The sequence below is a fragment of the Bombus bifarius genome, unplaced genomic scaffold (genome assembly GCF_011952205.1).
Source record: "Bombus bifarius isolate JDL3187 unplaced genomic scaffold, Bbif_JDL3187 scf7180000008176, whole genome shotgun sequence".
Lineage (NCBI taxonomy): Eukaryota > Metazoa > Arthropoda > Insecta > Hymenoptera > Apidae > Bombus > Bombus bifarius.
The window spans coordinates 127,059-153,716 of record NW_022884493.1 but is presented as its reverse complement, the minus strand read 5'-3'; the positions used below and the strand labels follow the sequence as shown (position 1 = coordinate 153,716).

Below are 26,658 nucleotides of genomic sequence, written 5' to 3'. Positions count from 1 at the left end.
AGAGGGGAGAGAGACGGAGACCGAAATAGACGGGGGTGGGTCGGTTGGAAAGGGAGGCTAACAGGGGAAAGAAGGAGAAGGAGCGAGTTAAATAGGGAGCGGGTGGTGCAAGGTAGGGCGGTGAAAAGAGGAAAATCGCGTGCGAACGAAAGCACGAAGGGGATGGAAAAAGTATGGGGTAGAAGGAGGGGATGACCGGTAGCGGATAGAGAGAGGGGATAAACGGAAGGAGAAATTTCGACGTATGTGTGCGTGTGCGCGTGCGAATTGGAAAGACAGAGCAGCGAGAGAGCGAAGGTGCACCGAAGTTTCCGTCGTCTCTCGAAGAGGGACTCTCCGCACGTTCGTCATACGACCCGCGCGCAGTTGCTGGTGCGCGGCTACGGGGTCGGTGTTTCCGCGTCACGCGCACGACCCCAAAAAGTGTGTATGTGCGTGCGTACCTGCGTGCGTGGTTCGAGCGCCGTCCGCGTTGCAGGATTTCTCATTTACGCGACGATAAACGCGGGATCCTGCCTGTGGAACGTTCGCGTACGAGGGTGAACAGAGGAAATCGCAGGTGACGAAGGAGAAGAAAGAAGAAGGGAGGGGGAGGAGAGGTAGAGAAACGGAAGGAAGGAAAGAAAGAAAGAAGAAAGAAGGTTGGACGAGTCACGATCGTTATCGGTCGCGCCACCATCCTGTCGATAAAGGTTGCTCGCCCGAAACCGCGAAAAGTGGATTCGTCGGTTTCGCTGGAACACGGTATACTTGGCCCCGTTTCGCCTCTTTCCACGCCAGTACCCACGGCCTCCAACGTTTCCTAGTTCTGAGAAACGAAAAGGAAAACGAAAGAAACGCGCGAGAGGAAGAAAAAAAGGAGAGGTTCGTCGGTCGCGCTGGTCGTGGCATAAAACTTCCTTCGAACCTGTATACGATGCGTCGATAAGAGAAGTTGAGCGAAGGAGTCGCGCGCGTATCGATAACCCGTCTGTAAATCTGTGCCGAATCGTGTGCCGAATAGAAGCAGGCGCGTGCCAGTCTTCCTTCGCCGGATTCGACCAAACGAGTCGACGTGACACGACGCGATTTTAAAGGTGCGCCACGGTCGAGACGGAGTACGGTGCCACGAGGAGCTTGGCGACAAGCTCGCTGAAATTTTAGCCGAAACGAGTCGTCGTCTGTGTTCGAGCTACGATCCGATGTTCGTACAGCGAGCAAGAGAAGCGTTTCGAAAGCCCGTGTGAACCGATCGGACGCGCGATCCGTCCGTTTTGTGCCTCGTCCAAGTGTCTCGCGTATCGAAACGGCTCGAGTGGAATCGTCGAGTTTGTAAGAAGGTGGTTGCCCGAGGACGCGCGGCGAAACGACGAAACGATCGAACGAAGCGAACGTTCGTGCTAGGAAGTCGACGAGGAATACGCACGGAAAGGAAAGAAGAAAGGAATCGGTGAATTCCTTGGAAGAAGGAAATATTCCACGATCTTATCGTCGTCTATCGTTTGGAATTTCCATCGTCACGGTGTAGAGGGCCGTGCGCGCGCCCCTCCGCGCGCGCGCGCGCGAGCTCTCACGCGCGGATCCTGGTGCGCGCTACCATATTTGTCAAGGGTAGTCCCCTAACCTCACTTTGCCACCGAGGAAGCAATCCTGTCTGTATTGTATACGAACGAGAAGCGAAGGAAGGGAGAAGAAGGTGTTTGTCCGGACCCGCGTTGGAAAAAGTTACAAAGGATAAGAGGAAGCAGATAAGAACTCGTACGGTGGTGTTGTCGGGTAAGAAACCAGGTATACGTTGACTGTATCGGGAGAGCGAGCGAGCAAGGAAGAGCAAGACAGCCTGATAGGGTTGAGGAGAGACGGAGAGAGAGAGAGAGAGGGAGAGAAAAGCACAACGAGGTCAAGGAGGAAAGGTTAGGTAAGAGTACTCGCGCGGAAGGTGGATACTCGGCAGGCTACTGGCGAACCTGCTTGGGGTGTGTCCATGAAGCCGACGCAATGGCAACGAACAAAGAAAACGACGTCGGTGCCGTGTAGGCTGTCAACGTGGTGGCCGTTGAAGTTGTCGTTAACGCGGTGGGACGCGTTGCCGTGTAATCGGCAAGCGTGATCATCCGCGATAACCGAAGGGGGGCAGACAGAAAAGGGAGAATAGCCGGGCGTTTAGGATGCAGCATGAACCTCGGTGCCCCGTATCGGGAGCTGGTGAGCCTCGGAAGGGGGACTACGGTGTCCAGGTGCTTTCGCCGGTCGAGAGATCGCAGGTCTCCGTCGTCCTCGAAACGGGCAGTATCGCCGGCGTCGTCGTCGCCACTGCCGTCGTCACTGCCGTCGCCACTGCCGTCGTCGTCGCCGTCGCCGTCGTCGTCACCGTCGCCGTTGTCGGCGCAACAACAGCAGCAACAACTACTACCACAACAACAACAACAACAACAACAACAACGACGACGACGGTTGTCATCGCGTTTACGATCGTCACTGTCTCGCTGGTCAATCTGGTCGAGAGCTGCCGTTACCGGCGTGGTTGCAGTGCCGCAACGGCATCGGAAGTGGCGGCTACCATCTGGCAAGAGAATCAGATTGCGAGAAAGAGCGAGCGGGAACGGGAACGGGATCGGGATCGAGATCGAGATCAGCAACAGATTCGCGAGTGGCAGGTGGAACGGGAGCGAGATCGGGAACAGCGGCGGCGGCGACAGGAACAGCGGCAACAACAGCGACAACAGCAACAACAGTTACAGGAGCGTTCGAGCGAAAACGAGAGCGAGAGCGAGATCGAGAGCGAGATCGAGAGCGAGATCGAGAGCGAAGAAGAGAGCAGCAGCGGGATTGTACGACACGAGGAGTCGGTGGTGCAGGTGGCGCGGCAGAAAGAAGAGGCGAAAGCGGTGGATCATCGGGTGCAGCAGCAGCGGCGGCGGCGGCGGCGGCGGCGGAGGCGGCGGTGGCACGAGAATCCCGAGTGCGTGGAACGCGTGGTCACGCCATTGTTATTACCACTACTGTCATTGCCGCGCGAGTTGGCGTCCGGTGTTTTCACCACCGTGCAAGTTATCGTCGCGTTGGCGCGGTTCGAGTTGGCCGTTCGCTTCGCGGATCACCGTCGAGATCATCGTCGAGATCGCCGGGATCGTCGAGAAGGAGGCCGCCTGCTCCAGGGGGACTTCTAAGGGCCCCGCCGCCCCGGGCCGCTCGGACAGCTGTCATCCGGCTATCGGCTCCGGGATATCTACGAGCGGGGCTGACATCATTTACGAGTCGTCTGGAAAAGAAGATCGTCTCGATCATCCGCGGGGAGGAAAGCGACTCGCCGAACAATCTACTGTCCCTCTTTACGCGCAAATTCGATCCTCCGTGTATCGGTTATACGATAGACACCGGCAACTTAGTTACGACGAAAGATTCGCCTTGCTTCGATCGGCAATCACGGCCTGCTCTTCGATTTGCTCTTCGATTCCCCGAGACAGTCGGTGTTCGTTGCCGCTGCAACCGAGAAGATCCGAGTCTCGACGATTTACCGACGAGAATCGCCGCGGCGACGCCAGCACGGAGGCCGTCGATCGCGTCGTCGTCGACCCGCGGAGAATCGAGGAACGAGGTAGCGCGAGTCGCCTCGGCGTTACCGACGACCCGTCGTCGTCCGTCCAGCGAACAACGAGCACAGAAGCGAGGAGGAGGAGGACGACGACGACGACGACGAGAAACGGCAGAATCGAGAAGCATACGCGGCGAGCTAACAAGAGCCCCGATCTTTGGTGGCAGCGATGCGGGGCCTTGTGCAGTCAGACGACGGGAACGTACGCGATCGCAACAGGGATCATCAGCGAAACAAATTCGATATCACGATATATCGTCGGCGTCGATATCATCGAAACGGATATCGTCGAGAACGGAAAGGCAACGTGGACAAACCGAAGGATATTGGACCGCGTCACGAGTCAGTGGCGTGGGCCGTCGACGGGGACGATCGTCGTCGGGACGGACCGGGGACGTTAACAACGTTCCCGAGCTTGTGTCCATGCGGCTCGATCCGCCCGAATTCACGGGACCACCATCCACGTCGTACGATTGGAACAACGGCAACGACCGCTGCTACTCGTCCTCGGGCTTGCCTCTTCATTTTCTTCCGCGCCGATCTACCACCGCGGGAATCTCTTTCTTTCGTTTCCGACTCTCGGCCCCGTTCGTTCGTGGTTCCGAGATTCTCCAACGGCAACGACAATTCACCGCAGTTATCGCGTACGGTGTCCATCATCGTCGATTCTTGTCGTCGGTTCGACGTTGCTGCTCGATCGAGCAAGGAAACGGATCCGAAACCAGAAACGCCACTGCCTTTCGTGTCTCTTACGACTCGGTTTACCGCAGCGAAGTGCGCCCGCGCATTCGCACGCTCACCAATATTTTGCAGAAAAAAAGCGGTGATTGTCGCGTACAGCGAGGGAACGATCGGTTCGAGTTCGAAAGCGAGGAAAAGAAAAACGTCGATGACGATGCCGACAACGGTTATGACGACAATGACGACGACGACAACAACGACGACAACAACGCCGACACCGTCGAAAACAAAGATGACGACGACAACGACAACGACGACGACGACGACGACGACGACGACGATGACGACGACAACGACGACACCGACGACAACGACGACACCGACGACAACGACGACGACGACGACGACGACGAAGACGAAGAGGACGAAGATGAAGACGAAGAAGACGAAGACGACGAAGACGAAGACGATGACGACGACAACGATGTCATCGACTACGTGTGTTACGTCAATGACCTTATTTTATCGACGTGCCAAGCATCGAGGTCACGGTCTTGTTATACCGGAAGCAGGAAACCGAGAACGAGATGGAAGAAAGATGACGATCGGGATCGCGCGATCACCGAGGAATCCGTCAATTTCTCTGGAATTCGTATCGCGAATGTTACGAACGTTCCTTCGGTCGATGTATTTCCTTACACTGCCTACAATGACGAGGACGATGATATCGGAAGCTACCGTGATATCGGGGAGTCGTCGCGTGTCGTCGCGTCGTCCCGCGAGATCGGGAACGTTCGTGTTGGACAGGAAGAGTATCGAGAAGAGACGAAATTTTGTCGAGACGTTGGCAACCACGGGGACAAACTCCAAGTGAGAAAAGTGGTGGACGATGGTATTTGTGACGACGGAGAACGTTTTCGTAAATTTCGAAGCCGTCGTAAGCGGAATGCCGATTCGGGACGCGATACGCGCGGAAAGGTTTGCGTCGCGAACGGAAACAGCGGGAGACGCGAGAGCCACTACACTGCCCGGTTCCAGAAGCCGATCATCCCCAACGGAAGCAGCGAGAACGAAACGAAACTCTCGAGGAACGGACCAACGACGACGAAGGTATCCAACAACTGGCGCGGCCGAAAGTACGGATTGCTGTTCATCTTGTATTTATTGGCTTGGCCGCTGGTGTGTTCGACGAATCTCTCCGGACAGTTCATCTCCGGTTTTACCCGTAATCCATCCCTCGGCCCAGTCGAAAACCTTCCGCGGCACAATGTCACGCAAATTTCCTCCTTGTTGTTGTCGTCGAGCGTCGCTCATCAACGTCAACAACATCAGCAGCGTCAACAACATCAGCAACATCAGCAGCAGCAGCAACAGCAGCAACAACAACAACAACAACAGAAGCAACGTTATCGGCAACTGGAGGAAGAGCACGGTGTGCGAGAGCAATTGGTCCGGGACGCCGAGTACGCCAGTAACGGACATCACCGTCGCCGTCACGAAGAACAACAACAACAACAACTACTACAACAGCGGGAAGACCAAGGTCGCGAGCAACGAGAGGTGGAAGAATCGTCGTATCGAGATCGCGGCGAAGCCGTTTTCGAATCCGAATCGACACATCCTTACAACGAATATAGCTGGGAGATGAACCAAATAAATCCTTGGTTATCGGCCTGCGATCTGGCGGGCCCAGCGCCGGCCGATCTTCAGGGTAGCTGCGGTCCACCGGAAGTACCGAAATATTGTCCGGTCGCCTGTGTGGCAAGCTCGAAGGGAAACGGCGGTAATGGAAACGATGCCGAGTTCGTCGAGGTGATCGAGAAGGTCAGGGTCACCGGAAGGAATTGTTATTGGTCGACCGGTGGAAAGAAGGAGGCAACGACAGAGACAGCAGTGGCGGAATCGGAACGGTTCGACTCGAGTTCGATAAAGTCGTCCGGGACGGACGGCGGTGAGGTGGCGAGTGACAAAAAGGGAAGGACCGACCGAGAGAAAGCCGAGGGCGTACGGATGGATCCGGAACAGTGCCTTTTTTATCTCGAGGAGTCACATAAGAGGGACATCTGTCGGGATGATTTTGGCCGGACCAGTACGCGAAGTTTTTTAACCCCGAGGGAGAATCGATATTGGTTCATGAGCGGGTTGCGTCTGCGGCACTGCTGCGACCACGCGGTGGTCAACGCCCTGGCACCTGGCAAGGGTGGTCCGCTCGAGAATGTGCTAAACGGTGGCCAGAAGTGCGTCGATGCCCTGGACAAGCTGTTGCACGCCGATGTGTTAGCCGCAAGATTGCATTGTGAGTTCGAGGAAGTGCTCGCGCGATACGACTGTGCACAGCCCTATTCGGTCATCTTCAACTGCACCCACTGCAAGGTAACGGCTCTTCACGCTCTCTTCTCTTTCCTCTCTCTCTCTCTATTCTCTCCTCTTCTTCTCTCCGTTTGCTCCTTCTCTTCTTCCTTCGTCTCTTCGTTTCCTCCCCCATCTCCGCTCTGTTATCGTCGAGCGTACTCGCTCGACCAGCCTTTAGCCGATAACCGACCAACTTGCAAAGTAATCGCAAAAGTTGGCAAACGAAGCGCCTCGTCTCGCCGATAACCGTCGTCCTCGTGAGATCTTGTCCCCTCTTCTTTCCCGGGAGATGAGGGAAAACGCGGAAACACGGTATTTGGCAGACGAATCGGCGGGACGCACCATCGAACAACCGAACGATCTCCTCTTTCGTTCGATTCAGCGCAGAGAAACGTTTCGCGCAGAAAGTTTGCCAATTAGCTACGAATCCCGTTTCCCTCTCTCCTTGTACGTCCGTTATATTTCTCGTAACGAGTATCTTACCTAGTGCAAATTCTTCGCATCGCGCGCAACTTGTTCCACCTTTTCGCGCTCGATAGCGAGAGTCTCGGGAACATCGCGAAGAAATTGATCCGATTAATCGTGCGATGTTACCGACTATGAAAAATCGTTCGCCACGGTGTGCCTTCGGACTGCCGCTGTGTTGGTGGCGCCAAGCTTACACGGCGTTAAAAATTTTCGGCTGATCGCGCGGACAGAAGTTTACGCGAGAAGAGTAGCACGAGCGCGATATCGATTCGAGCGATTAGCACGACCATTCGTTTGCCCCATTTGCGGCTCGTGATTTAATGCCATTATATACATATGTATGAAGCGACGATTCGTTTCTTCGTTCGTTACCTCGATCTGCATCTGCGCTCCGCCTCAAACTTTCGTCCTCTTTTTTCTCCGTCGATGCTGCGACTATCCGCCGGAGAATCGTCGTAAGCGCGTCGTTGCATCGTACGCGACCGCGACACGTTTGGAACGCGTGCCGGATTCTTCGTGGGATAAAACGTCTGATTGTCGAAAAAAGAAAGAAAAAAGAAAGAAAAGGAAAGGGACTGATTAATTAATTCTGTTCAGCGTTCGATGAAAGTTGAAGGATCGTTGACCTACAAATTAGGAGAACGAAAGTGGATGAACGAACTTGCACGAGATGGCCAGGATCCCGGTTACGGTACGCGAGTCTGTTTTATATAACGCGAGAACGCGTTAATTGGCGGCTGATTGTGAGCTAATCGGACGGGTTCGTTTATTATTCATCGGCTTCTTTTTTTTTTCTTTTTGCTCGAACGAAACGCGTACGAAAAGAGGGCATCGTGGTGGCGCATCGACGAGCGAAAATTCCTAGCAGAACGAATCGAAGCACGTGTACCGGGATCCGACTAAAATCAACGTTAAGGACAACGTATCGGAGATACGAACGTGCCTCGCGTCTCGATCCCAATCAGTCGGGTCGTTGCCAGACAGCTAATCATCGAGCGCGCTTCCTCCGGATTGATGTTCTACCTTTAGGAAGGAACGCGGACCTATACCTATTTGTATTATATTTGTAATCCGCGTATTCGCGATATCCGGTGGATGGCGCAATTTCTGAAAGAAACCTTCGTTACGCTATACTTGCTACTTGTTCGATTAGAACTGCTCGTCTCTCCTCGGCAACTACCGATATTGTTTTAACATGCAACGAGTTGGTACGATCAAGTAGTAAACTAATTTGTACGACGTCCCCGACGATTATATCGGAAATCAATTTGCAGATATTCCAGTGCGTTGAACATCGTGGCAGCCGTTATCAGTCACGTGTCGATCGGTGGTTATCGGTTTTTATCGTTGAAACTTTTTCGGCCCGACCGATTTCCCGTGCGATCCAACGAAACTTTCTACATAACGTCCGAGCATTTTGCGTTACGTCGTTACGTCGCTATAGGTAGGTGATACCGGAGCCAGCAAGGGTTGAAAGGTCCCGAGTGCAGGTGTACCGGAGACTATGACCGGCGCAGTTGCAGTTGCAGTTAAAGTTGCAGGCAGGCGACGGGCAGCCGGTCATTGCTTTTCTGTGCTACGAAATTGACGCTGGCGCCGGCGTCGGTGTCGGTGTCGGTGTCGGTGTTGGCGTCGGCGCGTTTACGCTGCTTGCAGGGTCTCTGTGTATATAGGTGAGCAAAGTATACACGCGGATCGTCCGAGACAGATATAGAGGGAAATCCTCGCGTAACCTTGTTAATGGCTCGTTGTCCCTTCTCGAAACCGCTGTCCGAGCCACGTATCGTTCGTTCGACGTAACGAACGATTAGCCTGGAAAGCGAACGTTACGCGTCCAACCGTCGACCATTCGGCCTCCGAAAGTTTACGTTTCTTACCCGTCGTTTCGCCCGACGATGGAAAACCGCGAAATCCGGTCGCGCGATTAGTGCGCTTGCTCCAGCCTCGCTCGTCCCTTGGTACGTGCTACGAACATGTGCGTACTGTTCTTACACACGCGTACGGACACGTTGGCGCGTACCAAGTGGTTTAACGATTAAACGTCAAGTATAGTCAACCGTGCGTCGGTGCGAAACTGTTGGTTGGCCGTGGCAGCTAGTTTGCTTACGACTTGTTCGTAATGACGCGCGTGCCTCGGATAAGCCACGATTTGCTCGTAAACTACGTATCCTTAGCGAACGAAATTAGTTTAGTCGGCGGTAGTCGGCAAGGCGGAAAGCGTAACAGCGATATCGTATCGAGAAAACTCGCTAGTACTTGTCGTAGATGGGAAAATTCGGCACGAACGAGACGAACGGCAGATCGCCAGGTTAAAAGAAGGAGCGATCGGTAAGGAGCGTGGATGGCCGGACGAACGAAAGAACGGTTTGCAAAACGATAGAAACGCGAGAAAGAGGGAAAGGCGAGAAGGGAAGCGAACGATGGAGCGTGGAGCGTCGCTCGAGGGGAAACTCGAAGCAACGAAAGATGGTGGGAAAGAGACGGAGAGACAGAGAGAACGTACGGTGCGAGGTAGCAAGATCGCGTTGCCTGTTGCCAAAGAAACTTTTATTTGGCGCGACTCGTAACTCGTTCTCGTTGCCTTCGAGCGAAATCCGAGCTCGTAATTCCGATAAAATACTTCGTGGACCAACGAAAATGGCAAAGATTTTCAGTTGAGATGGCTTGAACGGAACAGCGCAAAAAACTGTTTATGCTTGGCTACATTTTTGGCGAACGGTTATTACCGATGTACAATATACGCAGTTGCAAGCTGTCCGATGCAGTGCGCGGCCACTCCTCTTCCTCGTTCGTTTCCTACGTGTGTACATTATCCATATACGTGTAGCTACGTAGATATACGCGCATAGCTATATATCGCGTGTCCTATGCAAGTTATGCATACATGTTACTCAACGATACGACGTTGATGTCTCTCGGCTCTGGTGCAGAATTCGACGTAGGTGGACACTTGGGGTAATTGGCAACAAACTATGCGGATGAATGCGACTCTGTCAGAGTGTTCCTTATTATGTCGACTAGCTAGGTGTTTCCTTCCAGTATCTCTCGTTTCCGATGCGCCACTCTATGCTATCTCTCTTTTGTTTGAAATTTTCCCTCGTTTCCATCGTCCACCGCGTCCGTACGTTTCTCGTCGAGTACGTAACGCGCGTCGACCGATCGAACGACCGGCTTTTCCCGTAATTTATCGTTTCGCTGTTTCAACTAAGCGTATTTCGGTAGTGAGCAGATAGACGGATTTGGTAGATTTTCGCGCGGCTTTACGCGATGCATTACGAGGAAACGATGGCTTCGTTGCTCCGCCGTTTCGACCTTCGAGCGAACGAATTACGGTAATCGCGTTTACCGCCGCGGATCCCAACTTTTCAGAAGCGTTACGACACGCGCAAAGCGTTACATTCGACGAACGTACGGCGAGCTGCGACGAAGCGACGCTACGTGAAATTCGACGACGGAGGAAAAGCTATGATTCGCAAAGGGGGCGAACTGTAGCTCGAAATGAAAATATCGGTCTCTCGATACGATAACAAGTCGACGAGATAGGATGTCCCCGATAAATGTTTAAGCGGTTAAATCGAGTTTTCGCGGGTAGCGAGGTGGCTAACGCGTCTCGTTCGATCGATCGTTCTAACGAAGGCGAATTAATTAACAAAATTGACGTCAAGCTGGACCGTCGACGCGAGTCGACGCGCGAGACGACGCGTTCCTCGATATTGCTGGTAAAAATAAGCTGCGTTAATTTCGGCCGGCCGGAACACTGGTGGAATCGAGCGACGAAAGGTCGCGTTAGCAGTGCTGAATCGAGTTGCCGTTTTATTCGAACGCGGCCCTGTTCGTCTGTGACGTAGTCTCGACCTCGGGTCTCCATCGTTTCTTTCAACTCGCTCGAATTAATTAAACAAAACTGACGTCAAAGCGCGACCGCCGCTTCTCGAACTATCGCGGACGATACTATTTCCTGATACATATTTATTTCCTTGCTTGTTCCTTTAACTCTTGCCATTCGGCTTCCAGTTGCTTCCAGCTATCGATCAGCCTTACGACTGTACGTGATCTTTGCGACGTAACCGTACCATTTTACCATACATACGTATATACAGGGTGGTTGGTAACTGGTGGTACAAGCGGAAAGGGGGTGATTCTACGCGAAAAAAGAAGTCGAAAATATGGAATACAAATTTTTCGTTCGAGGCTTTGTTTTCGAGAAAATCGACTTTGAATTTTCGCTCGGTACGCGTGCACTTTATCGCGTCTCGTTATAACGGATGTCACTGTAGACCGTTGTCTCGATGGATATTATCGCAGTTTAAGTTTGTTTTTGCCGTAACGGAAAATTAGGAATACATGATGAAATAATACGGAGTAATCATAAAGTTTGTTATTACAAAAATTGCTGAAAATGTTGCCCTCCTCGCTTAACTCCGCTTGACTTTTATTTACGAAGCCATATTAAATCAATTGTCTATTCCGAAGAAATCGCAAGTTGCGAGCAATTGGAAGAAAAGATTATTGTAGCCCTTCGTACTTTAAAACAATCGAATACGTTAGGAAGTGTTCGTAGAAATTTAATTGGAAGAGCAGAAGTACGTGCTCGGCAGAATGGGCAACATTTTCAGCAATTTTTGTAATATTATTTTATTATGTATTCCTAATTTTCCGTTACGGCAAAAACAAACTGAAACTGCGATAATATCCATCGAGACACCGATCTACAGAGTGAGATCCGTTATAACGAGACGCGATAAAGTGCACGCGTACCGAGCGAAAATTCAAAGTCGATTTTCTCGAAAACAAAGCCTGGAACGAAAAATTTTTATCCTATATTTTCGACTCCTTTTTTCGCGTAGAATCATCCCCTCTCCGCTTGTACCACCAGTTACCAACCATCCTGTATATAGATACTACTGCGAATTGTAACGCGTACGTCGCGTTATCGCGCGTTTCACCGAGTAATCGAGAAAAGGAATTAATCGGACAGAAACGGATCGCTCGTCGGACTTGATAATCGGCATCGTATGTCGTGTCGAAGGAACGAAAGGATACGCGCGTGCCGAACGTCTGTCACGGAACAGATTCGAATCGAAAGAGTCTAGAGGAGGGAAAGAGGATAGCGGAATAGAGAAAAAGGGGAATCGGAGGGGTTGCTCCGAAGGTTGGGGTGGACGAAGGATGGTCGAAGAGAGGGGAGCCGGTGTAGGAGAGTAAAAGGGGTGGGAGGATGCGAGGTGCAATCAATAGCGAGATTGCCCTCGCTCGGTAGCTACTCAACGCCAATAGAGGAACGTTATAGACACGAGCGTAGAGCTGTTAGCGCTGTTACGATTGTATTATAGATTCGCTGCTCTGTACCGGATTCTACATAGCCGAAACGCGTGCCCAAGGTATCGCCATCGGGACTTTTCGATCCGTCTGTCGGACGATACCGCTGGCGTCGCGCTTACAGTTCGATCGGCCACGATCCTCCGTAGCCGATAATAAGAGATAATTTGACCGTGACCTGATACGATCGATCGTTGCTCCAATCTGTAGACGCCGCTCTCTGTCGTAAAACGTTGGTAAGATGATGTTGGAAATATTACGTTTGTTTTCTATTGTTGTCCCGCACGTGTTCGCCGTAATAAAGTCGTGCAAATGGCTTTCCTTCGTGCAAAGAAATTCTCGAATAAAATCGGGGCTTAGCTGCCATTTCGTACCGGCTACGAGTACCTATTATTCTAGCCTGCACTTGGGTGCTACGAGTACTCGAGAACTGTGTTGCACAGCTCCTTTTCGCGTCAAGATTTCGCGCAACTCGAGCGAAACGCGCCTCCAGCCGCGAAATCCTTTAAATTTCTTACCCTCGTCGTGACTCAGCCTCCCTACGTCCTTTTCTCTCTTCGTCCCTTGGCTCTCCTTCTCTCGCTCTTCTCTTCCCTCTGCGAGAAACTAGGCAAAATACCTGGCGGAGGAGAACGCCGGCAAGACGATCGTCGAAGAAACAAGGGAAGAAGAAAAAAAAAGACGCGTGTCTCGGGGAATAAACAGATCGTGTCGAGAAGTCTGGCCTTTTTATAATTCGACGACGCTGTAGCAAATGCGACGAACGCGATAACAGAAACCGGAAAAATACTCGAAGAAAACAACCGTCCTGACCCATATATCGGACGGAATTGCAAGGCATCGTCGAATTCGGTCTACTCTCGCCAATCTTTCTTCTCGCCTACTTACCGTCCCCTCTCCACTTTTACAGCACGCGTTACGTTCCTTCGCGTGACACTTCAACAGCTCGTTCTTACTTTCGTATAGCAAAAATACTAAGTTTACTCGTCGTCGATATTTCATTCTATAGCTGGTTGTTTTAATCGAACTGAAAAGAAACGCTCGCTGACGTTCCTTCTCTTTCCGCCATACGTCGACTACTGGCGAACGTACCCGAGTGGCAACCGTCATTTAAGGAATAGAATGGAGGAAATCGGAAGTCTGCTGGTCTATCAACTAGTTCACGAAGTTGCAACTATGCGATCGTGTAGTCACGTGTGCGCTGGTTAGCAACTTACCGAATCGATATTGCAGGCATCCTCGTAAAATATCGACGGCTGTGAAATACGTATATGTACGTAGATTTACTGCGAGCGCATGCTGTCGGATAATCAGCGAATAAGAATTCACGTTCGCAGCTTTATACGCGCTTACGAGACGTTCCGTTTCTATTTTCTTTGTTTTACTTTATAGTCGACACCGTTGCGAGACGTAACCTTACCGAAAGATTCCCCTCGAAACTTTCTATTATCTTTGAGAAACTTTCTCTTTCCACGAGTATTATCCTTCGAGGTTGCAAACGTTTCTCGCCATAAAATTGCACGGTTTCGCTTTCCTGTCGTTAGTCGATGAACATCGACCAAGAAATTGGCAACGGTTCGTGTAATTGGTAATCCTAGTAGCCGACGTAAGCCTCGTTGAGCGCCAGAGACGTACTCGATAACGACCATCGAGACGTACACGTGCACACGTCTCAACACGAGTGTACTTCTCTGTTTAACGCAGGTACCGAGCGAGGCGAGTACACGCGATACGATCGAAGGTGTTGAAACGCCACGAATTCATCGCTCTCCCGTTTGCCCATATCGACCTTTTCTTCTCTTCTTTTTACGAACCTTCCGTGTGCAAGCGAAGGATTCGGCATGCGAAACTGAGCGATTAGCATCGTGGAAAAGAGCGTACTATTTATCACGTGTATGGATGTAAAGGCGTCTATTACGCGGCGATATTTTAACCACGGATTTAACCTGATTCCAACTTGCCACAACTTTCTATAATTTATAGGAAAGATTCGGCAAGACATTTATTTCGCTCGAAGAAGAAACGACTGATATCGAACGTCGATAACTCGTTGGCAACGGGAGCATCCTATCGCTAAATTTACACGATCGAATTGCTTGTGTTTCGTCCCTGAGATACGCTAGCTTCTCCCTCCGTGCTCCCTCGATTCTACTCGTTAAAGTTTTCTTCTTTTCCTTGTCGAAGCGAAAGACAGGAAAGTTGGCGCGTGAGAAGGCTTGCCGTTCGATTCGAACGAGAACGTCGAAAGAGTGTGAAGAAACAGCGATGAGAAGAGAACGAAGGTGAAATACGAACGATGGTACAGCGAACCGGATAACGCAGAACCGGAGAGGCAATGCTGCGCGGATAAAACACGGATCGATGTCGCAAGGGGTCGACATCGAACATCTTTCCGTTAAAATTCCTTCGGTTTGGAACGAGGGAATCGATTCGACCGAGAGAAACCAGCGACTACGATGGAAGGGCCTTTTCTTTCGCGCGACCCCGTTTCTTGCGAGTTCTATCTTCTTCGACCTCTGTCTCCGTTTGTCTCGCACGGCCAACGATTCTCTTCTAGCGATGCGTATCGCGATGGTCGTATCTAATTACTTGAATTGCGAGCAAGTGTAAAACGTTGTTTGAAGTTTTCACGGGTATAACATCGGTGAATAGACTTTGTAAACAACGGGTATCGGTTCTCGTCCTGTGGCTGTACAGTCAGAAGACTTTTTCGATCGATACAACGAAACGGCACAGAAGAATGAAAAGGTTCTAACAGGACACACGAATCGTCCTCTTTTACGTTGGCGCGCGCGAAAAATACTTGCCTCTTCTCTCCACTCTCCATCGAATCGCTATACGTGAAAAACGACGGGACTACGAGCGGATATCGTATCGTTCGCTAAGGTTTCTTACGCGCGTATATTAGTGGACGCTTACGTACGATCGGTATACAAACAAAAGGAAGTCCTATCGCACGTGGCTGCAGATGAAACGAGGTAAAACAGACCGCTACGAAAATCTCAGCTATAGAACGAACGCTTTTGTTTCTCATCGAGGGGGAAATACGTATGTACGTGGATGAAAGTAGCGCGCTCGACTTGCGCTAATCGCGAAGAAAAGAAATTCTTTGTAATCGTTCGGCCTGTGCGTCTTTCAGCTGTAAAACTTACTTGACCGAGACAGCGTTCTCTCTCTATTACCATCGATGCTGGTAGTTCAAGTAGGTCAAAGCCAGAGGTCGCGCGTTACAGGTGAAAACGATATCCGATCGTGCGAAACACGAACGAGCAACAAAGGAGTGGCAATTTTTTCTTTCTGTTTACCTTGTTAGGAAGCTCGAGGAGAGGCGTAGTAACGTCCTGGAGAGAACGTTGAAAGCGAGGCTCGGAGGTAACGTGGTTCGCTTTTACGCGATACGTAGCGCAGGTTGAGACTTTGCGAGCAACGTCCGGGGAATACAAGACCGTGTGTGGTCGCCACAGTTCCCTCGCGTCCATTTAAAAATTACAAACTTTCCACGGCTGACCGCTAGGAAATTGCCCGTGAGAAATTCCTGCTTCCCGCAAACCGCTTCCTCGTTTCCTTCTGCCTTTTCACAAACGATCTCTCGGCATCCGCGAGCTCCACGAATAGAGGTACCGTGTCGCGAAACCCTCGCAACGAACGGCGGTCGGAGAAATTAGGAAAACGAAGCTCGATCGATAGAAGAGCGAAGCGAGTCCTGTGGCAGCGAACGACGCGACGCGATACAGCGCGAGAGGATAAAGGAAGATCGAAGGGATCGTTGTTGTTCGCCATTGGTTCTTCGTACGCGTTGGTCACCGTCGTATCCTTCGCCTGATCGATAACAGCGTACACGTGCAGGAAGATCTCCTCCAAGAGCGTTATTTTCCTCGGTTTAACATCGACGCTACGCCATACGTCTTCACGGGGACATCCACTTTTCTCTCGTCGTCGTTTACGTTTCTCTTCTCCTTTTCTCTTCCCTCTACGCCCTACGTCCTATCGTTGGACAAAATTAATTTTCAGCATAGCCCGTAGATCGCCGATACGTACCAGCGGATAGTGGTTCCCAAGCTGAAATCGATTTTCCGTGTTTCCGTGTTTCCAGAGGGAAGAAAGACGACGCTAGTTGGAGGCTGATATTTTCGATTCGCCTAGAAACGGCAGCGGTAGGAAATGACGAATTCTATCTGTGTTTGCGAGTGCTGCATAGGTATATTTAGCTCGTCGTATCTGGCGATTTTTCTGCTTCTACTCCCGAGCGATATAGACACCGATATAGACACGGTCGGCTGTTCGTAAATATTCGAAAACTTTTATCTGGAAATACCCAAGGGAACGCGGTGCCGTTCTTTCGAATCGGAGCCCGTGAAACAGTCGTCATCGTCGTAATCTGATACGAACGAATTTAGGAAATAGGACGACCGCGTTTAAAAATTCGATCCTTGTTCCAAACTCGCGCAATTGTTCGTCGAATTTGCAACGCATACCGGATGGGGGATAAAACTCATCGACAGCTAGGAAGTGAGCTGATAACTTTTTATTTTTTTTTTATATATATTCCAGGATCAAATAAGTCTATCGCGCGACCTTCGATCCACGTACGATCGCGTACGTCCTTAAATCCTCTCATCAGGTAAACGTATGTCACGTGGCGGTATCACGTTACCACCGCGTACTCGCCCTTCTTTCGATTATCGATGTTCGTTTCACGTTCTGGCCTCTTCGACGCAAATAGCTGCAACGTAACTAGCTATTCAACGCCGTAAATCGATCTCCGAGTCCCGAATCCGCCGCTCTTTCTCCAACTTTTGCCACGAAAACGTTAAACAGGTTTGATCCGATCGGTTCGCGGCCCTTCGTCTCTCCCGCTTCTCAAATCTTCGGCGCTGCCCGAGCGCTCGATGCGCGAGACGTCTTTAAACCTTTAAATTTTACATCGGACAACTAGTTAACACTTTACCGACCGCTCGCGGTTCAACAGCGCATACGCACATCTGACCGGCCCCGACTCTGTTTCGGTTTCAAATTGGTATAAAACTGTGTGACGCAACTGAGAAAGCACCTTAGTACTAAATAACGAATTAAATAAGAAAGATTGTCGATAAAAAGTCGATTAATCGGGTATCGGTCGGTAAAGCGTTAAAAAATTGCCTTGTTCCACGAACGGCCGGCTAATTTCAGTGAGGGATACTTGGCGCTCGGCGCAACAACACGCAACGATCTCTGTATCGCATTAGTTACAAACTCGCTGGTTCGGGCACAACTCTGCGGTGCATGTCACGCTCGCGCTTTGCAACAATAATTTCTCATTCGCGGCGATTATTTATTCTCGTCGCACGATCTTCTCGTTGTCTGGCTAAATGCTTATTGTCCGTTCAGTGGAATCGTCGCTGCTTGATCGTTAACGGCCTCGAGTGGGATACGAGCGACGCTCTCGGTGATTGCCAGCTCCGTCTTTGCCGGTGGGTGGTTTTTACGACGATGGACTGCAGTGAGAAACCATGGCGTTGCAGTCGCTCGTAATAGGAGAACACGGTGATCTATTAACCTTTTGACGACCGACAGAAACGATAATTTTCAATCGTATAAAGCATGGAATAAAAAAGAGAAGAAGAGAAGAGCAGAGTCTAACGAGTGACATTTCATCGCCTCCTTCTCCTTCCGATTCGACGATATCATCGGAAAGGTCTAAGCGGTCAGAGTGGTCGATGTGAAGCTATACGAACGGTAATTGTCGCGTTTAGTGCGAACCACGTAAGCGCCGTGAGGGAACGTTTTCAATTTTCGCTCGCGTAAGTCGGATATCGGAGATTCTCGGGTCCCTTTGTCGACCGTTGAAATTCATTACCGCTCGTATTTACAGCGCAATACCCAAGTTTAATAAGCGGACGCGTTTACGGCCGACGTATGTACATACATCGTTCGACACGAACGAAGCTTCGCTCAACGACCGTGATACGCGTACGTATCGTTCTTTGTTCGTAATCGTCCGACCGAACGACATCGAATTCTACCAAACTCCGTGCCCACTGAACGCCAATTTCTCCGCGTTTTCTTCGTTTTCTCTTCTCTTCTACAGCCTGATTTATACGATTCGAGCCACCGCTTCCTTTTCAAACGAAAATTTAGCGATTTAGTTGGACAAACGGTTCGTTGATCGAGCCTGGCTGGGAAAGCAACGGTGTGGAAAAGGAGGAAACGTCGTGTACTCGAGGCACGTTTTGTCGTTCTTTGTTCCAAGTTGTTCGAGCCTTTGTGCGGCCGGAGAAGCGACACTTGCCAGCGGCTGTCGTCTTGCGAGCAATTGTCTCGGTAAGAAGTGGCGCCCGGTCGACGTATAAGAGCGTAACTGAATGTTTTTTCATTTGTTCGCAAAACTGCGCCTACTCGAAGAAAGTGGACAGCCCTCGGGAACCGCGTTCGTCGTAATTAAATCGGTTCGTCGTCGAACGACCGCTCTTGCGATCGAAAATTTCTTACTACTCCGAGGCAAAGGAGAAACGACGAGACGGTTCGGCTGATCGATACGTCCATCGTCCTCGTTCGCCTGTACAACGTCCCTCTGGTCAGCCCTCCGTCGCTGTCCGATCGAAGGTGGGAAGACGGGAAAATTTTCATCCGCGTTTACACGACGAAACGTCGTCGTCTCCGTCGTCGTGTTTCTAGATCCTTCGCAATGGCGTTTAGGTAAGGAGATCGCGAGAATTTCATAGATATCTCCGTATGATTCCTTTTCTCTTCTTCGTTTCTCCGAAACAACGCGCTGGGAAACGCTCGAAATAATCGATATTTACTTGGCTGGGAATTTCGCCGTTGGAAAATGTCGATCTGCGAGGTTCGCGCAGCTTTCATTTTCTGGGGCGAAACTAATTGGAATTCGGCACGCAGCGACCGAGTAACCAACAATATTGAAACTCGCCTGTTTGAAAGCGGTGCAGGTGTACCTATCCGTTAATGAAATCTACGCGAGAGCAAATCTATGCCCGGTGAAATTCCGAATATCGAACGTCGGAAGAGAAGACGAGCGTGGTTGGACGAAGCAACATTTTCCGTTGTTTTCTCTCTGATCGCACATCGATAGAACGCAGACGAGGGGAAGGACGCAGGAGAGAGAGGTACGCACGATCGAGAAACGTCCTTATCTGGACGAGGACGACGAACACGCGAAGGCAGGATCCAACAAGAGTAAGAGGAGGAGAAAACCACCGGGACGAGGCTGCAGAAGGTGCAGCAGGAGGCTGTGGAAGCTGGCTCGAGGAGGGGTAGGATTTGGGGTAGCATTGGTAGAACGGTGGCACGGATATGGGCCAGGTAACCAGGTCACCGCGACTAAGGGCATTGCTTTTGCAACCGCCAACCACCGCCGCGCGCCACCACCGACACCCCGTCACCCCATTCGAGCTGCTCTAACCTTCCCTACCCCTTCCCCTCTGGCCCCTTTTCTTTTTTTCTCCCTTTTCATCCTTCCATCCTTTTCCACGTTTCTCTCTCTCTCTCTCTCTCTCTATCTCTATCTCTATCTCTATCTATCTATCTATCTATCTTTCTCTCTGTCTCTCTTTCTTCGTCGCTTCCCTCATCGTCACTCGATACACGACGCACGACACGACACGTCGAACAACAGTCGCATCTCTCTGTATCCGCGATAGGCATCTTTGTTCCTCGACGTTGTATCGCTTGACGCATCTCGCGTTTCAGCGGTGCTCTTATTTCTCCTTTTCATTCTTCTCGCGTCTTTTCTGCTGGCGGTCTTTTCGTCGTTTCTCCGGAGAACGAAAAATACTTTCTTTCATTCCACCGAGCTATTCGACGGAGATCCGTCGAGGTTTCTACACGGCCGAGGAATTTGCCGCGGGACTGACGATAGAATTTACCACGGCGTTGCAGCTCCATCGAGGGAACTTTGACGGTGGAAAGGAATCGCGTCGCGGACGTTTTCTTTTCCCCCTTTGCTTCTCCATGTTTCAGCTGTCGCAGCTACGAAAAATTGCAAAGATCACGCACGGCCACTTTCCGTGCCGCGTGTTCTCCATTTCCCATTCCATCGAGCCCCTGATTAATTTCCTTCGAAGGGTGGAGGTAAATTTCGCGCGTAACGTTGCAAGAACAGCTGGTCGTCGCGAGAATCGCAGGCATTTCGAAGATCGAAAGGCTGACGACTCGTTGACTCTGTGGCGGCACTCGACAGCACAAATACCGCCACTCGACGTAAACAACTAACGGTAGCGCAGTGGTTAGCGCATTAGGTTACGAACGTTCGGAACGCGGGATCGAATCCCAGCGACCTAAGTCCGATTTTTATTCCACGATTCTAAATAGGAAGAAAATATAGCAGTACCCCCAGCAGCGACATCTACAGTCACTCCAGCCACAATCATCACGGACACGACTTATACACCTCAACTCGTTCAGGTTTGCACGAATTACGCATTCGCCCCGTGCGATCTGTACATTCGCCGTTTCCCTTTTCTTCTCCTCCGCTCGCTTTCGCAGGTAATTAATCCGGCGCACTCGTGGCACTCGTGGGCCGAAAAGCTCGTTCGCGAGCCAAGTGCGGCGTATAAACGAGAAACACCGGAACCGAGGGCTACGGTTTCCGGTTGCACGAGCATCGTTTGAAAATTTCCCAGCGGGCAAATTAGCACGTACGCCAGGTCAAGCCGAACGTGCCTCGTGCTAGCTGTGTCACGGTCGTCGCGATCGAGGCTTCGTTCGTCGCGAGACGCTTGTCCGATCCTGAGGATCGGCGGTGAAATCGTCGGTTAAATTACCCAGTTACGTGAAACGAAACACAAGCGCGGTGGCGTTTTTTCTAGAAAAAAGAAAGACGAAAGAATCGTTGGCGCAAAGAGCATTACTAATTTCAAGCCTCTCGTCTTTGATCTCGACGGCCTGACCGAGACAAAGGATCACTCCGGCGTATTCCGAAAGAGGGATAAAATTAATGTCACGGATCCGGGGTGAACAATGACAGGCGGAATTACGGGTCGTTGTATGCGCTGTACGTGCATACACGCGTACACAGCCGCGCGTCGGAAAATACGACCACACAGATACTCGTACGGTACACACACGCAGACCTCTGGCTGCGCGCTATCTGTCGCCCGTATCGAAGAGAAAGAAAAGTAGAGCGAGAAGAAAGCAGGTTCGGCGTCGATGTACGTTAGTCCGGGTGAAAAGGAACGAAGTACGCGGTCCATCGCGACCGGTGGAACGTGTATGGTCGTGCGAACAAAACGCACCATTTCCACCGACTATATCCGATTTCCCATTTCTTTGCTCCTCTCTCTCTCTTCCCAGTCCGACCAGTGAATCGGAAACGTTGATACGTGGCTGCTGTTTCGTTCGTTATTCGGGTTAAGAACCATCTGGTCGATCTGACGAAAAAGGAGAGAGAGCAGAAAAAAAGGGACAAAGAAAAGGAGAGAAATTCAGTCGGCGGGAAAAAGACAGAAGACGGGATGATCGGATAGGAAGGAGGCGGAACGTACCCGCGCAGGTTGCGACCCGCGTCGTCGCGCCACGTAACCGCGAACGCATCGGCGTCGAAGAATTCGGCGGAAGGAAATCGGAAAACGACGTATTGTTCGAAAGCTGCGCTTCGTTATAGCGATCTAATTGTAAGCGTAGGAAGGGTAGGGACGGCCGATCGAGGGGGATGAGTCGACGGAGCACAAGGTGGGAGAAGACTGATCGGCGAGCGACGAGACACGAAGCGGGAAAAGGGACAGGGTGGACGAGACGGCTGAGATGGGAGACAGAGGGACGGGGTTGCGGGTGGAGCGAGTGGAAGACGAGCAGCACGAGCCGGGGTTGGCAGAGGGACGAAAGGAAGGACGTAGCCCGAAGGGGAGGGTACCGCATCTGCCTAGCTCGAACGTAGATACTCGACAGAGGCTGGAGAGAATTGGGTCAACCAACTTGGAGTGCGTACTTCAGGTGTAGCTACCTATCCGCCGATCTACCGTCCTAGCGTTCTCGGCTATTCCTTTCGCGTTTCTCGCCGAGCAATCTTTGCCCTTTCTTTTCTCGTTAACCGTGCGGCGAACTGCCGTCGTTCTTGGCATTCGTCGAGTCGAAGAAGCTGTCGCAGCCTCGGAGTCCTTGCCACAGCTTCGACGCCGATTCCACCGCTCTATTTTCCAATCCGACGAAAAGACGCGTCGATATCTATACGCGAAGCTACGATACTCGCACCGTGAGATATCGTCGCGTTGCCGCGAGTTTGGCTTTACGAACAGTCTCCCTTCTGCGTCTCCGGACCAGACAGAGGGTAGCTCGTCCAGGGTTTTCGCAGATTACGTCCGCCGCGTTTCTTAGTCGATTCTTTGCGATTCGTAGAATTCTTCAGGAAGCACTGTCATCTCCGTTAACTCGCAACATCGTTCCGTTCGAACGCAGTTATCGACGACTCGTTCGTTTTCGATAGAGAAAGAACGAAAGGAAAAGGTGGCATTTGCGCGAACAAAGTCCAACTCCGACAAGTTTCGATCGTATCGGGTTGGCAACTGTCATTAGAGGTGGTATTGTCAAAGTTCGCGATCACTTAGGTGCCAAACCAATAGTTCGTATTATATCGTATCGCATTATACGTTGCCTACTTGATACGGCAGCCGAGTCACGCGAGTCTCTGCACGAGCGAAAAACCGCAAGACGCGACTGCTGCCTGTACGATGCAATTCCAACGCGCCGTTGTATGTCTGGTCGCGCGAACGGTTGCAAATGAAAAACGATGCAACGGCCGTTAAATCGCGTTAACGCGTGTACCGCGCGTGTCGTATGTACCGTGCGACCGTACGCTTTCGCCACGGTGAAATTCATATTTTCCAATTGGGACGCGTGCTTGCGTCGCGCGTTCCTTTGCGACCAGCAATTGGCGGAAAAGCGACTTTATCGCGACAGGGATCGATCGTGAGATTCGGCCGATCGAGCGTTAACGAGCGGATTTTGGCGGCGAGAAGCGAGCTGGTCGGAGATTCGGTAGAAACCAGGGCAGAGGCAGTTACGCCGAGGTCGTTGCTTTTCGTAGATTTGTTCCGGGTCGCTCGTTTTCGTATGGCAGCGGCCGTACAGCTGGACTTGCCGGGCAAAGCACGAGCCAAGGTTACGGAAGAACGTGAAACGCGTAGCCCGTTTCACGATCCTGTATCACCGGGATACCGAGCAGCGCTTCTTTCAGCTGTGTACACGAAATACTTAATAAAGCGGAGCGACGAGAGACGAGAAGCAGGATAACGAATACGGATAGAGAGAACAGCCGGGGATAAGTCGCCGTGGCGAATAAAAGGGTTTTCCTGCAACCAGAGCGTAATTATAACGCGCTCTTAGAGGATGCGCAGAAAGTGTAATATTTAAAGTAGGTCAGCCACTGACCCGTCTTATTGCCTGCTCTGACCTCCGATCGTCGCAAATAGAACTCCGAAAACGGAGCGTAGAAACGAGAAGAGAGCGATAACGTATCTTTTGGTCGCACATCGTGCGAACGTGTTTTCTGTTTCTAGCGGCCGACTGGAATCGGCCGATCCGCCGCGTTCTAACGCAGACTAAACAGATCGTTTGTGATTGCAGGAAGCGTATAGGAAATGGGTGTGCAGCTCCCTGGTGCCTTACTTTGCTCATGGGGAACCACAGGACTTGAATAGCTCCAACAACTGGGCCGGAAGCAGACTTAGGCCCTGTCGGTCCTTTTGCCAATCCGTGGAGCAACGTTGTCCCTATTTACTTCCGGGTGATCGTGCTCCCGCCTATCCCACGCAATACGCCGGCGAACCCACTTTTCTTTGCAGAGGTAACTCTTTGGTCGTGGATGACGATCCGCCTGTACTTTACCACCGTCCTCTTACCGCTTGTCGTCCCTCGCCCTCTGTCGAACCACGCACCACATCGCACAAGGGTAATAGCATTTTTGGCACCCTGTTCATCCTCTTCAAAGTCGTCCGACCAAATGGCCGATTTCGAAAGGCGGATAATCCTGTGACGAGACGCGTGGCTGGTTCGAAGGAAGACGCGAGACGCGGCACTTGTAAACGGAAATGATTTCAGATCCGAATATCCCCGAGACCGGAGAGCAAGCCGCGAGGGCATTGCACAGCAGCGAAGAGAACGAGTGCTGCTTTCACGCGTGTTCCGAGGAGTTGCCGGGATCGGGTATTTGCGCGAATTGCACGGACAAGGAACCACGGAGACGCGGCAACAACCACGATCCTCCAACGGCACCCCGTTGCGAAATTAATCCCATTCAACCGGCTTCCACAGGTACGTACGTTCTTTCGTCTTTCTTTACGCTGATCTCTTCGCGACGGTCCGATTCTCCGGTTGAAAGAAAGCGCGTCGAAAACGTCGCGGAAGAACAGCAGCGACAGTTGGATCGCGATCCCTCGCGCTACGAATAGCGATATCGTCAGACGCGCGAATGGCTCGAGCCTCGGTTGCTTTCCTTCGTACGTTCGTCTCTTTACCGCGTAGAAACGTGGAAAGACGCGGCGTACCGTAGGTTGGATCGGACGTAAGACAAAGGTTCTGCGTTTTTTGTTTCGACCAGGTGGAGGATACGAAGAATCGGGATTCACGGACAGCAGCCTGGAGCGCGAACAGAGACACGACTCGTCCACTTACTCCGCAGCTGCGTCGATTTCGAGTACGGGGCGGCAACAGGGAACGTTGGTGTGCGGAACCGGCGATGGCGTCGACTCGATCGCCAGCGTTTCCTCCTCCGATCGATCGGCAGCCTCGATCCTTCCGCAACTCTTCTGGCTATGCTCCGTTTTAACCAGCATCCTCGGCAACGTTCGAACGATTCCCGTCCTCTGGATCGCCAAGATCCTTCTGTGGCCGGTCGTGCCGCTCGATGGCAACGAGGGTAGCGATGGTCGCGATCACCGTGCTAATCGTTGCGGTAGCGAATCAAAGTCGAAGAAAACGAGCGGCCTGATAGACATCGTCGTCTGGTTGCGCCGTTGCTTTCGCGGCAACTACGTCGGCGCGCGTTACCGTGCGAACCGGTTGCTGGAAAAGTGGCTGGTGATCGAACGTCGATGCCGAAGCTGGTGGTGTCGCTGCTGGTACTGGTGGTGGTGGAGATGGCGAAAAATATCATCGGCGAGCGGTCGTGTCCGATGGAAATTTCGACCTCGACGGCCGCGTGGGAAAAGTCGTTTCGCTCGATTCGTCGACACGCGTCATCCTTCGACTACCGGTGCTACGCTAACTCGTATCGTTGCAACCGCCGCCGCCACCGCCACAACCATCGCCACAGCCATCGCCACTACCATCGTCGTCACCTTTCCAACCACCGTCGTCACCACCATCCCCACCACCACCACCACCACCACCACCACCACCACCACCACCACCGTCGTGAAAAACGAATCCTTTTTCCATTTACGAAAGACGTATCGTGATTCGTTGTTGTACGAGCGTTGGATCGAGTGTTTCCTCGTCGATTCGTTCACGGTAAAGTGCCTATGGCGACGATGGTGCTGGCGGTGGTGGTGGCTGCGCCGATGGTGGCGATCACGAGAAACGCATTACGGCGGATTCGTCGGAACGGCGATATCGCTCGGCAGGAAGGATCGTTTTCGTGGTTTCCGGCGTGATCGAGACGAAGCGGCCAATCGAAAAAGGAAAGAAAGAAGAAGAAGAATAAGAAGGAGAAGGAGGAGAAAGAGGAGAAGACGGAGCAGAGAGGCTTTAGAAGTTTCCGAACAGTGGACTCGATCTTGTTCGGCTGGAAGACGACGTTCGAAATTATTCTCGAGGAAAAAGGACCCACCATAGAGCAGTTCGTCTACGCAAAAGCGTACAAAATACAGGTTTTTTCTATCGGTATATCCAGAGCTCTGTCGGCAAGTACGTATTTGGCCGTACCTTTCTCGATTTTCAACTCTCGATAGATCCAACGTCTTCGAGCGAAGCACGCATCGCGGAACGACTGGAATCCGAGAAAGAGCGTACAAGAAATGCTGGCAGACGAGCGTTAGGAAGCGGAGAGAGGAAAACGCGAAACGTTCGAAGTACGTACGTACGGAGATGAAAAATACATGGAACAGAGTGTGAGAAGGATCGGGAGGAAAACTCGTGCGACGTAATTTTCCGAAAATGTGTACACATGGAGGAATAGGGGAAAGTAGAAATGGGGAGAATCCGGCTATCGAAGAGACGAAGAAACACGTCGACGTCGAAACACGAAGTTCGCACGTGAGGACAAAAGGACGTGAAACAAAACGATGAAATCGTAACGTCTGTCGCTAATAATAATAATAATAATAATAATAATA

The 26,658-nt window shown here is 51.5% G+C and overlaps 2 protein-coding genes across 2 annotated transcripts; both read left to right on the top strand.

Moving 5' to 3' along the window:
* Positions 1-1,841: 1,841 nt before the first annotated feature.
* Positions 1,842-4,003, top strand: LOC117209434. The gene has a single exon (XM_033451501.1). It carries the CDS (start codon positions 2,155-2,157, stop codon positions 3,973-3,975), a length of 1,821 nt encoding a protein of 606 aa, XP_033307392.1. The 5' UTR covers positions 1,842-2,154; the 3' UTR covers positions 3,976-4,003.
* On the top strand, positions 3,973-26,658 carry LOC117209437. Its single transcript, XM_033451503.1, has 5 exons — positions 3,973-4,518; positions 4,777-6,628; positions 23,951-24,170; positions 24,425-24,637; positions 24,924-26,658. Exons 1-5 carry the CDS (start codon positions 3,998-4,000, stop codon positions 26,156-26,158), a joined length of 4,041 nt encoding a protein of 1,346 aa, XP_033307394.1. The 5' UTR covers positions 3,973-3,997; the 3' UTR covers positions 26,159-26,658.